This window comes from Dendropsophus ebraccatus, chromosome 1, assembly GCF_027789765.1.
Source record: "Dendropsophus ebraccatus isolate aDenEbr1 chromosome 1, aDenEbr1.pat, whole genome shotgun sequence".
Taxonomy (NCBI): Eukaryota; Metazoa; Chordata; class Amphibia; order Anura; family Hylidae; genus Dendropsophus; species Dendropsophus ebraccatus.
Window position 1 is genome coordinate 68,994,426 of NC_091454.1, and position 12,563 is coordinate 69,006,988.

At 45.4% G+C, this 12,563-nt stretch overlaps 1 protein-coding gene across 1 annotated transcript in view; it reads left to right on the top strand.

Moving 5' to 3' along the window:
* AFAP1L1 (actin filament associated protein 1 like 1) overlaps positions 1-12,563 on the top strand; it is a 75,390-nt gene that overhangs the window by 47,756 nt on the left and 15,071 nt on the right. The window contains exons 6-8 of the mRNA XM_069955106.1: positions 4,724-4,935; positions 5,537-5,716; positions 6,280-6,360. Of these exons, the coding sequence (XP_069811207.1) occupies positions 4,724-4,935; positions 5,537-5,716; positions 6,280-6,360 (473 nt within the window). The remainder of the gene's footprint in view (positions 1-4,723; positions 4,936-5,536; positions 5,717-6,279; positions 6,361-12,563) is intronic.

The window sequence follows — 12,563 nt, forward strand, 5'->3', positions numbered from 1 at the left end:
CTGTTTTCTTCTCCCCCCTGTGCTTCTCTCCTGTGATTCTCTCCACCATACTTCTCTTGTGCTTCTTTCCCCCGTGCTTCTCTCCCAGGGCAGTTTCTAGGTCATTTTGACAACAGGGCGAATCTTGATAAAAGCCCCCCCACACACACACACACACTCAGTTCAGCCCTGGGGAAGGAAGGGGGGCTTTTATCAAGATTCGGGTTCTTAGAAAGAAGCAGTGTGTGTATTGCGGCATAGATCAGTGTTGCACCCCTGCCAAATAATGTTCCACTAAATACAAAATCATTATACAGGGACTCACAGGTGACGTCTTCTTTGATCTGACGGGTCCCTTTTCCTCTCCATCCGGCCCCGGCCTCCATGACGGTTTCTTGCAGCAACAATTCATCTCTTTAGGACCTGCCAGACAGACATTTCAGGCTCCGCACATTTCCAGGAACTTTCTTCCCCTTTTCCCACTTATAAAGTCCCAAACTATATGCTGGGAAAGCTGGTGACCTCCATTATACACTGACATAAAGGATGCTGGGAGAGCTGGGTGACCTCCATTATACACTGACATACAGGATACTGGGAGAGCTGTGTGACCTCCATTATATACTGACATACAGGATGCTGGGAAAGCTGTATGACCTCCATTATACACTGACATACAGGATGCTGGGAAAGCTGTATGACCTCCATTATACACTGACATACAGGATACTGGGAAAGCTGTGTGACCTCAATTATACACTGACATACAGGATACTGGGAAAGCTGTGTGACCTCAATTATACACTGACATACAGGATACTGGGAAAGCTGGTGACCTCCATTATACACTGACATACAGGATACTGGGAAATCTGGGTAACCTCCATTACACACTGACATACAGGATACTGGGAAAGCTGGGTGACCTCCATTACACTGACATACAGGATACTGGGAAAGCTGTATGACCTCCATTATACACTGACATACAGGATACTGGGAAAGCTGTATGACCTCCATTACACACTGACATACAGGATACTGGGAAAGCTGGGTGACCTCCATTATACACTGACATACAGGATACTGGGAAAGCTGGTGACCTCCATTACACTGACATACAGGATACTGGAAAAGCTGGGTGACCTCCATTATACACTGACATACAGGATACTGGGAAAGCTGGTGACCTCCATTACACTGACATACAGGATACTGGGAAAGCTGGATGACCTCCATCACACTGACATACAGGATACTGGGAGAGCTGGATGACCTCCATCACACTGACATACAGGATTCTGGGAGAGCTGTGTGACCTCCATTACACTGACATACAGGATGCTGGGAGAGCTGGATGACATGTAAACTTTGGCGCGGGGGCGGGGCTTATCGCGGGGGGGCTTATCGGGGGGCGGGATTATCGGAACATATCGGGGCTCCCTATGTGCAGGATTCCCCCACCAGATACTCACCTGTCCCCCTGCTGCCTCCAGCTCCTCTTCTCCGTGAGTCCCGTCCTCTTCTGGCTTCCGGTGCAGGCAGCCACCTGTCATACACAGCCGCCTGCACAGGAAGCCCCTCTGTCTCTGCCCCGCCTGCTGTTTCCTTTAGCTGTGCGTGCTGTATTCACAGCTAATGGTCTCTCTGGCCAGGGGATCAGGAACTTAGATTCCAGATCCCCCGGCCAGCCCTGATGATGCGGGGGCTGCGGGCTGGGTTCTGTCGGGTGCCGCAGGGCGCCCCCTAGCTGTGGCCCTGTTCTCTCCCCCCGTGCTTCTCTCCCCCCGTGCTTCTCTCCCCCGTGCTTCTCTCCCCTGTTTCTCCCCCATCCCCAGGTTTCTCTCCCCCATTGTTTTCTCCTGTTTCACAGGGGCACCATAGTTTGGGGAACTTTCCCCGCGGCACACCCGACCATGTGTCACGGCACACTGGTTGAAAATCACTGATCTAGTACACATGTTAACCCATACCTTTGGTGGTGCATCAATGCATTAGAAAGACACAGCACAATAAATTCCAAAAATATAGGACCATAAAGAAATTTGTGAAAAACTACCACAACAAATACATAAAGAATTAGTTATTTCAATTAGTGCCAGATGTACATTAAATGGCACCAGCAGATCTATTACCACTGAACATTATCCATGCCCAATCAAGCCCTTTGACTAATCGAGCCCTTTGGCTAATGGGGTCTATCAGGTTTTCCGCATAATGTCCAGCATTTGGCTGGAAAAAATATTATAGCTGGAAAAAATATTATAGCATGTTGTGCTATTGTATCTAATTTTTGACACAACTTTTAATGAAGCCTCCAACATAAGAAAAACCCAGCCTTATCAATATATAACATAGATGTGAACCCAGCCCTATCAACATCTAACATAGATGTGAACCCAGCCTTATTAATATCTTACATAGATGTGAACCTAGCCTTATTTAAAACTGAACTTCTTGTATTTCCTCCCTCTAACAAACCTAAACCCAACATCATCTCCCTCTCAGTCTGTGGTACTAGCATCACTCCTGTGCATCAAGCTCGAAGTCTGGGGGTTATGGTATACTACGATCTATCCTTCACTCCCTATATCCAAGCTATTACACGCTCCTGTCATCTTCATCTCAAAAACATCTCCAGAATCCGTCCATTTCTCACCGCTGACACTGCTCAGACTCTGACTGTCGCCCTGATCCATTCCCGTCTTGACTACTGTAACTCCCTACTAATCGGTCTTCCTTTCTCTAAGCTCTCCTATCTCCAGTCTATCCTGAACGCAGCAGCCAGGCTCATCTTCCTCTCCAGCCGCTATACCGACATCTCCCCTCTGTGCCAGTCACTGCACTGGTTACCCATTAAATATAGAACACAGTTCAAACTCCTCACCCTCACCCATAAAGCTCTTCACAACTCTGCCCCTCCATACATCTCCTCCCTCATCTCCACCTACCATCCTTCCCGTGCTCTGCGTTCTGCTAATGACCTTACACTAACCTCTTCTTTTATCAGAACTTCTCATTCCTGCCTACAAGACTTCTCTCGTGCTGCAGCAGTTCTCTGGAACTCTTTACCCAAAGACCTCAGACTTATTTCCAACATCCCCAGTTTTAAGCGTGCCCTGAAGACCCATCTCTTCAGGCGTGCTTATAACATTTCGTAATCTCGTCTCCCTTTGCTATCCCTTCTCCATCCTCTCTATAACTTCTTTGGTGCTAGTTACACTGTCCTTGTCATCTGAGCTTAGAAAATGGCTTGTGACTGGCTTGCCCAGTCACCTATAAGCACTTAGAGATTCCACGTACAATGACTGGAACATTGACAAATAAAGCACTTGTTGCCTCTCGTGTAACTCCCAGTCATCCTAGCCTGTAAGCTCTTGAGAGCAGGTCACTAATTTGGTATTGTAATTTATTCATTGTATAATTTAATATATAACCTGTAATGTATTTATATATTTAAATAAGCGCTGCGGAATCTGTTGGCGCTATACAAATAAATATTATTATTATTATTATTATTATCTAAAAAGAGAATATTCTATAGAGCACATACAGTCCACTACAGATTAGGGCTGGTGCAGAACTTGGATGTACAATTGCTCTGATTCCCCCTAGTGGTAACAACTGGTTTAGCAGGAGCACAAATATTTATCTGACTCTTAACATGTTTATCTTACTCTTACATAAGGACACATACTTTTGCATGATGATAGTAATTAATTCCATAATTTATGCCACCAGTTTCAACATACTAAATTTTAAAATATAAACATTTTTCCATACCAGATCTGAGGTTGTATGGAACAGCTGGCCATGGTACATAACCAGCACCACAATGTCCAGTCATAGGAATACTGTCTAGCTGCCATCTCACAGGATAAGATGCCAGAGTCAGTGAGGGCCCAGAAAGAGCCTAATGTAGATGCTGGTGGAAATCTGCAACAAAATGCTGTTAGGAGGAGCAGATATAAGACAATAGTTTTACACCAAGACCTGCAGTTGAGTTGCATGGGCTTCCTGAAGAACCTTTTAATAGCCCGTGTGATTGCTGGACCTGGACGTGTCCATTGTGGAAGTGTTGGTGGACTAGAGGTAAAGTGGTTTGTCCACTCTGAGGCATATTTTGGTCAGTGTTTGTAGCCAAAATCAGGAGTGGAACAACAGAGAAAAACTATGATGGAAATATTTGCACAGTTTCTGTTTTTTCAACCCTTTTGGTTGAAAAAATATTGTGTGAACATAGCATACAAATGCTGGGCTGATAGCCATAATGGGCTTGTCCATTGTAAAAGTGTCCAAGGAATGGAGGCTGTAGAGTGGCGAGCTGAATGAGGAAAAGTGCATGCCACCTAAAAGGCATAAGGAGCCTCTTCTACCTAACAACTAGGGATGAGCAAACCGTCAGACTTTTGGTCTGACGGCATCTTCGCTCAATTACTATGCCTGCGATCCCGGGTGCAAAGTTGCGCTCCCGGGAATCTGCGGGCAGGATCTAACAGGGAATTTAAGATAAATTCCCTGGATTTCCAGGGAATGTATCTTGAATTCCCGGGAAGATCCCGGCCGCAGATTCCCGGGAGCGCAACTATGCACCCGGGATCGCAGGCATCGCACTGGAGTGAGCGGCTTTCGGACCGAAAGTCTGAAAGTTCCGCTCATCTCTACTAACAACCATGGCTCAAAAACCTTGCAAAACTACTCACATGTTGTGTTATAAAACCATTTCTTGTATTCTTATATTTAGATAATGAATCTGATGGGCTCAGCAGTTCCTATGAGTCTTACGATGAGGAAGATGAAGAGGGTAAAGCTCAGCGTCAAATGCACCAGTGGCCTTCACAGGAAGCCTCCTTGCATCTGGTTAAAGACAGCAGAATCTGCGCTTTTCTACTACGGAAGAAACGTTTTGGCCAGTGGGCCAAGCAGCTTACACTCATAAGAGACAACAAGCTATTGGTAAGAGCAATGGAGACTTCTACTTGTGCTTTCACATTACAGTCCTGGAGTCAAGAAGGACTAAAACAGAGACTGATATTGTAAGAGTAGGAAGGAAGGAAGGAGGATATACTCTATTACATCCCTCAGTATCAAAATATTGTGGCAGCCAGAAAGGATTTCCTGTATCCACATTTTACTGGCCACTTTTATGGAAATAACATATAACTGAGAGATAGTGAGCTAGTCGTGTTGGGAAGGTCAGTGAACAGCCCTGGTTACTGTACAGGCCCATAGCTGAGAACATCTACTATAATATGTGGTGTCAGTGATTCTGAGCAGAACCCAATAAATCAAAGTCACTATTTGCATAGGCTAAAAGCTCCTACAATAGAAATGAGTCAGTAACACATGCAGTGTATTTAAAGGGGCTGTACAGCTTAACGCAAAGCTTCCAGGTAGTAGACAGTAAAAACGTAATATACAGTATATTAACATTTGGTCCTGGGCAACCTAACAGGCCACCACTATGGTCAGAAGCAGAAAATTAACAAGAATTCTCAATAGTTTTAGTTTGATTATATGTCCTTATACTGCCTTTCTGGAATGTTTCTGCCAACAGTGTTACAAGAGCTCCAAAGACCAGCATCCTCACTTGGAGATGCCCTTGCCCCTGTGTGGTGTTACATATGTTCCCAAGGACGGGAAACGTAAGAAGCATGAGCTACGATTCTGTCTACCGAATTCTGAGCTGCTTGTCTTGGCGGTTCAGAGTCGGGAGCAGGCTGAAGAATGGATGAGGGTAATGGCACTGATATACATTGTTTGTAAACAAAGAAATACAGTACAAATATCCAAATACCGAAAAATATACAAAAATATATCAATGTAAAAAATATAAATTGCCAGTAAATATGATAAAAACTTGAGACTTTAATAGCATGCTACTTCTAAGCCATTCGTTGGGGAGCAGTATAAGCTATGTGATTTACAATATGGAAAGAAAACATTCAGTATGACTTGAATTTTATTCTTTTAAATCCTAACTTATTCTGGGCTTAGTCCAGTGGCAGTCTTACTCAATGACTGATATCCCTCACTGTATGATATAGTTGCTGGACTTCTAAGCCCAGAATGAGCAAAGATTTAAAAGTATAACATTTAAATTAAACTCAGTGTTTTCCCTCCAAACTATATATGATCTACCTCGGCCTCTACTGTTCTATAATATGCTTCCGCTAGATCAGATGGAATGTTGAACATGACAAATATTTAACTAAGGGCAGTGTTTTCAAGGACATTATTTCCAAGTTTGGGTAGGGGAAGTTCTATTATTAATTTATATGTACTTTTGTCTGTATGTAGGTCATCCGAGAGGCCAGCAGTCCAAACATAATGCAGCCATTGGCATCCCCAGCGCTGAGGCATAAATTAGACCTGGACAAGGTGAGATATCCACTTTTATCTCTTCCATCCTCATACCTGTCAGCAGTTCTCATTTATGGTTTACAGAGAGGTGCAGTTATCCTGTAAATAGTCTCAAAAGGAACATATTAGAGAGACATAAAATGTACACATTCTTAAGGCCCTATTACACGGAGCGATTATCGTCCGTTACGGACGATAATCGACCTATGTAATAGAACACAATGGCTGATCGTTGCAGTCGTTTGTCTTTCAACATGTTCAAAAACAAACGACTAATATAGCAATGATCCGCTGCCGTCGCTCCATGGAACAAGAGCAGCAGCAGCAAACCGCTGCTATCTGCTATGGGTTGCTCGGACGATCAAGCAATCACCCGGGCAGCTCCCCAGCACCTCTCCGCGGCCCCCCGGCTCTCACCCGCTCATAGCCCCCGCATGTAAAATAAAGGCTTTATTTTAGAAAGCCATGGGCTATGTTCACACAACATCAAAAAAAAAAAGAGAAAAGGCTGTTGCTTTTTCTAATTTAATTAAAGACACACAAAAAAAGGCCAATCAGTTCACCTAGACTAGAATAATGTATCAACAGCCGTCACTGACAGGTGACCAAACAGCCAAATGACGAACATTTTAAATGGAGCAGAACAAACTTTGTGTGAACATAACCATACACTGCAGCTATATTAAGGGTTGAATTATTAAGACTAGAGCTTTAAGTGATTTCCAGTTATATGCAAACTGTATCAAACTATTAAAGGAGAAGTCCAGCGAAAATTTTTATTTAAGTATTGTATTACCTCCTAAAAGTTATATAAATCACCAATATACACTTATTACAGAAAAAATGCTTATAAAGTGCTTTCTTCCATTCGCTTACTACTGCATCAAGGCTTCACTTCCTGGATAACATGGTGATGTGACGACCCGACTCCCAGAGCTGTGCGGGCTGTGGCTGCTGGAGAGGATGATGACAGGGGGCCACTGAGGGACACAGGGCGCTGGAGGACACTGAGCATCCCCCTGCCATCATCCTCTCCAGCAACCACAGCCCACACAGCTCTGGGAGTCAGGTCGTGACATCACCATTTTATCCAGGAAGTGAAGCCTTGATGTAGTAGTAAGTGCAGGGAAAAAAGCACTTTATGTGCATTTCCCGTAATAAGTGTATATTGGAGATTTGCATAACTTTTGGGGGGCAATACAATACTTTAAAATAAGTTTTTGCTGGACTTCTCCTTTAACTGTGACAAGAATTGGGTTTACCATTTATAGCTTTTCCATCACTGAATGCCAACAATTTAAAATCTGCAAGCAATGATGTTGCATTAGTTACATTATACAATGATTCCCCTATCCTTAGAGTGGCTCCCAGCTCCTTTTTTTGAATGGAGCTATGGGTTGGCACATGACCTTCAGCAATATTCATACTCTAGAAGGCCACCGGATAGAGACGGGTACAGCACCCTGTGGATAGGGAACAAATACGTTTTGACTGGAAAACCCCTTTAAACTTGAATAGGTTGTCCAGGATTATGAAAAAAATGCCTAGGAGCAGGAGATGGGAGGGGAAATAAAAAAAAAAAACACTCATATTCACCCATCTGCTTTCTCCTGGTCTATATGGTTGCTGCTTAGGGAGAAGATTGGTCTTTATAAAAGAAGAGTGACCTTACTGTAAAGCTGCTCACCTCTAGTCTTTATAAATGCCAGATTAGCCGATGTGCTAAGTGGGCCAGTCCATGAACAGATTGATCCCTGATTTTCCCCAGCACTGCACACTGCCTGCACTTACAACATAGTAAGATGTCCGTCAGATCCAGCTTATTGATGGACAGGAATCTTAGGTGCAGGGGTCCTGCCATCTCCTGCTTGCCTGCTACAAGATTCAACAGTCAACAACAACAAAAGCAGATGAGAATAGCAATGTGTGTGGTGTGTCCTGCTGACTGATATGTGTAGTGAGAGTGCTAGATGTATTGTCAATAGTATATGTCCAATGTATTTATAATTTTACAATTTCTAGAATACCAGCCCTTTCTTCCAGGTGCCTTGCTTAGTCTGGCCTCTCCCCATTGACCTGTCTGGCACGGGTGACCCCGCCAAGAGTATTACTCCCGCCAGCTTAGCTCAATGGTTCACCAAAGCACGCAAGCTCCCTCACCACGTCAAGGTGAAGGCACCATGAGGGAGCCCCTCCACCCTAGCCCGATTACCCATCCCAACCCTTAATTTACCTGTCCTTTGCTAACGCGGACCCTCCCGGCACCCTACCCAGCCCAGGCCCGACCCAGCCCCCTAACGCGGACCCTCCCGGTACCCTTCCCAGCCCAGGCCCGTGCCAGTCTTCTTCTTCCTCTTCTTTTACTTCTTCTGTTTCTCTTCTTCTACTCTTCTTTCCAGCCCAGGGCTGCTCCAGCCCCCTAAAACTGACCCCCTCAGTGCCCTTCCCAGCCCAGGCTTGCCTTAGCCCACTAAAACAGACCCTCCCGGCGCCCTTTCCAGCCCAGGCCCGCCCCAGCCCCCTAACGGGGACCCTCCCGCAGCGCTTCTGAGCCCAGGCCCACCCCAGTCTTCTTTCTCCTCTTCTTCTTCTTCTCCTAATATTCTTCTTCTCCTCTTCTTCCCAGCCCAGGCCCACCCCAGCCCCCTAACACAGACCCTCCCGACGCCTTTCCCAGCCCAAGCCTGTCTCGTCCCCCTAACGCGGACCCTCTCTGCGCCCTTACCAGCCCAGGCCCACCCCAGCCCCCTAACGTGGACCCCCCCCCCTCAGTGCCCTTACCAGCCCAGGCCCTCCCCGGCCCCCTAACGCAGACCCTCCCGGCGCCCTTCCCAGCCCAGGCCCATCATAGTCCTCTTTCTCATCTTGCTCCTCTTCTTCTACTTCTCCTCTTCTTCTTCTTCTTCTTTTTCTCCTCTTCCTCCCAGCCTAGGCCCGCCCCAGTCCTCTAGCACGGATCCTTCCAGCACCCTTCCCAGCCCAGGCCCACCCCAGCCCCCTAACAGACCCTCCAGACCCCCTTCCCAGACCCCTAATGCGGACTGTCCCAACTCCCTTCCTAGCCCTGGCCCGGAACAGCCCCCTAATTCGGACCTCTGTAGCCCATAGCAACCAATCACAACTCAGCTTTCATTTCACTAGAGCTCATGAAAACTTTGAAGCTAAGCTGTAATTGGTTGCTATGGGCAACAAAGAACATTGCTACTGTAAGACTGCTTGATAAATCTACCCCTATACGTTCTAATATCCAGTATGTGTAGAGCAGCACAATCTGTCATAGAGAAGGCTGCAGACAACCCCATATTCCTCTATGGTCCAGATTACAAAGCTATGTATGATCTAAATGGCAGCAGCCTGTAACCTGTAATGTTATATGGCCGTGTCTTGGAGATGACATTTTTTCTTACAGATCTCCATGGCTGCCATTACTAATGTCCCCTATGTCCTGTACAGATAAAGCTGATAAATGTCAGCTAGTTACATGGCCCCCTAACATGACCATTCTCCCCACATGATCAGTGTTCCTCTCCGCTGTGCTGTGTGCACCAGTAACACTTACCAGTAGAGGTTCTGGGATGTAGCGGGGAGCTGTGCCGCCCATCAGGCGTCTGTGACAGGAGAAATGGGCAGAAAATTGCTCCCCAGAAACCACAAGATGCCACAAGACTTGGTTACAGCTCCAGTCATGGTGGCAGTTGGTCACCAGCCAATGCAAATCTTAAGACTGCGTGATTGGACAATTACTTTTTTTTTTTTTTACTGAAGTAGCTTTATTAACAACCAACTATCTTTAATACACATACAATGTACTGTGCAGCAGCTTACAATAAATTACCATGTTACATATCCCATAGATAGCCCAACAATATAACACAGGTGTTGCTACACTTTTATACCATGTTATATAGTTAAGTTTAAAGATTAAAGGGGTTGTCCGGCGATAAAAAATTATTCACAGAATAACACACATTACAAAGTTATACAACTTTGTAATGTATGTTATGTCTGTGAATGGCCCCCTTCCCCGTGTCCCACCACCCCCACCCGTGTACCCGGAAGTGTGGTGCGCTATACATTACCTGTCACGTGCCGACCACGGTCTCCGATCCTCAGCAGTGACGTCTTCTTCGGGAGGCCAGCGGATCTTCCCGAGTGCCGGCCGCCCTCTGCAGCGTCATCCGAAGCTCAGCCGCGATTGGCTGAGCATAACTGTGCTCAGCCAATCGCGGCTGAGCGGCTGATGACGCGGCCACGTCATCAGCCGCTCAGCCGCGATTGGCTGACCACAGTTATGCTCAGCCAATCGCGGCTGAGCTTCGGATGACGCTGCAGAGGGCGGCCGGCACTCGGGAAGATCCGCTGGCCTCCCGAAGAAGACGTCACTGCTGACGATCGGAGACTGTGGACGACACGAGATGCGGTGAGTATAATGCACCACACTTCCGGGTCTAGCGTGGGTGGGGGGAAACACGGGGAAGGGGGCCATTCACAGACATAACATACATTACAAAGTTGTCTAACTTTGTAATGTGTGTTATTCTGTGAATAATTTTTTATCGCCGGACAACCCCTTTAAATTTTTTTTTTTGAGGGTTGTGATTTATTGTATGTAAGAGAGCTATGTCTCCGTAAGAGGTCCCCCTCTTTTTTCATAACCAGCCAGGTAAAAAACAATCATCAGCAGCCTAGTAACACCAGTGTAAGGAGGGCCCTGTATCTTGGCCCTGTAAAAAGGCATATATATTTACCAGTGATATGCTATCACATTTTGTAATAGATTTGTTGGGTCGATGGTGTTTTTTCACAATGCAGCATGCTGTAGGTATATGATATATTATGGGTGTTTATTTATTATTTTTAAGCCTATTGACTGATGAGCCATCCACAGTATAGTCCCATCAGTGTCTGATCGGTAGAGTAGGCCATAGATTGTATCCATGTTGTCCAGGACTCCCTAGGGCTGCAATCAATTTAATCAATTTCACCAATATTCAAATACCAAGGGATCGCACTCAAGCATGCTCCAGTCACACTCATCTTTAGTTGCTGCCTCTACACAAGGACAAGCTGCTTCCAGCCTCATTTACTTTGTAGTTTGGACGGGGCTGATATGTAAGCACCCTTCCGTCTTGTCCTTTTTTTTAAAAGTTGTGCGCCCCCCCCCCCAGTGTGACCATATGCCCTCCCTTCTGTGACGTGGCTTCATTGATTATAATGGAGCCACGCCACAGAGGGGAAGGGAAATCATCACCCTGGGGGGTGGCGGGTAAATCTCCAGGGGCAAAAGAACCTCGGGGCAAAAGAACGAGGTAGAGCGTGTTCATAAACAAACAAAAAAAAAAATAGGACTGTGCCACCAATATAAAAAACTTCGCCGGCTAATGTAAATGGAAAAAGAAAAAAACATGTACCTGATGGTACTTTCGCTTTAATGCTTTTTTTTAATGCACCATGCACGTGCCACTTACATACTTAGGCTGGGTTCACACTATGTATATTTCAGGCAGTATTTGGTCCTCATGTCAGGTCCTCATAGCAACCAAAACCAGGAGTGGATTGAAAACACAGAAAGGATCTGTTCACACAATGTTGAAATTGAGTGGATGGCCGCCATATAACAGTAAATAACGGCCATTATTTCAATACCACAGCCGTTGTTTTAAAATAACAGCAAATATTTGCCATTAAATGATGGCCGTCCACTCAATTACAACATTATGTGAACAGATCCTTTCTGTGTTTTCAATCCACTCCTGGTTTTGGTTGCTATACAGCCTCACAAATACAGCCTCAAATATACATAGTGTGAACCCATAAACATGCATTTTCCTCCCATTGGCTTATAAATAGTTAATAAACACCCACAATATATCATACCTATGACAAAATGTGATAGCTTGTCATATCATAATAAACTGTATCCATGTTTTCCAGGACTCTCTAGAGCTGCAACCAAATTCTTCAGCAGCCTGTATTCAAATGGCGAGCCATCACTCTTGAGCATGCTCGAGTCGTGTTCATCGCTAGTAGCGACCAGTAACCTCACCTTAGCTCCCACTTAAATGAACAGGTTCTGATCAGAAATTGATGACCTATCTTGTGGATAGCTTATCAGTCTATTTTGACAGAAACACCCTATTTAAAATTGTGCAAAAACACACACAAAAAAAAAAAACACTTTGACAAAAATCATCAGGGGGGCATTCACACATAGTGAATTT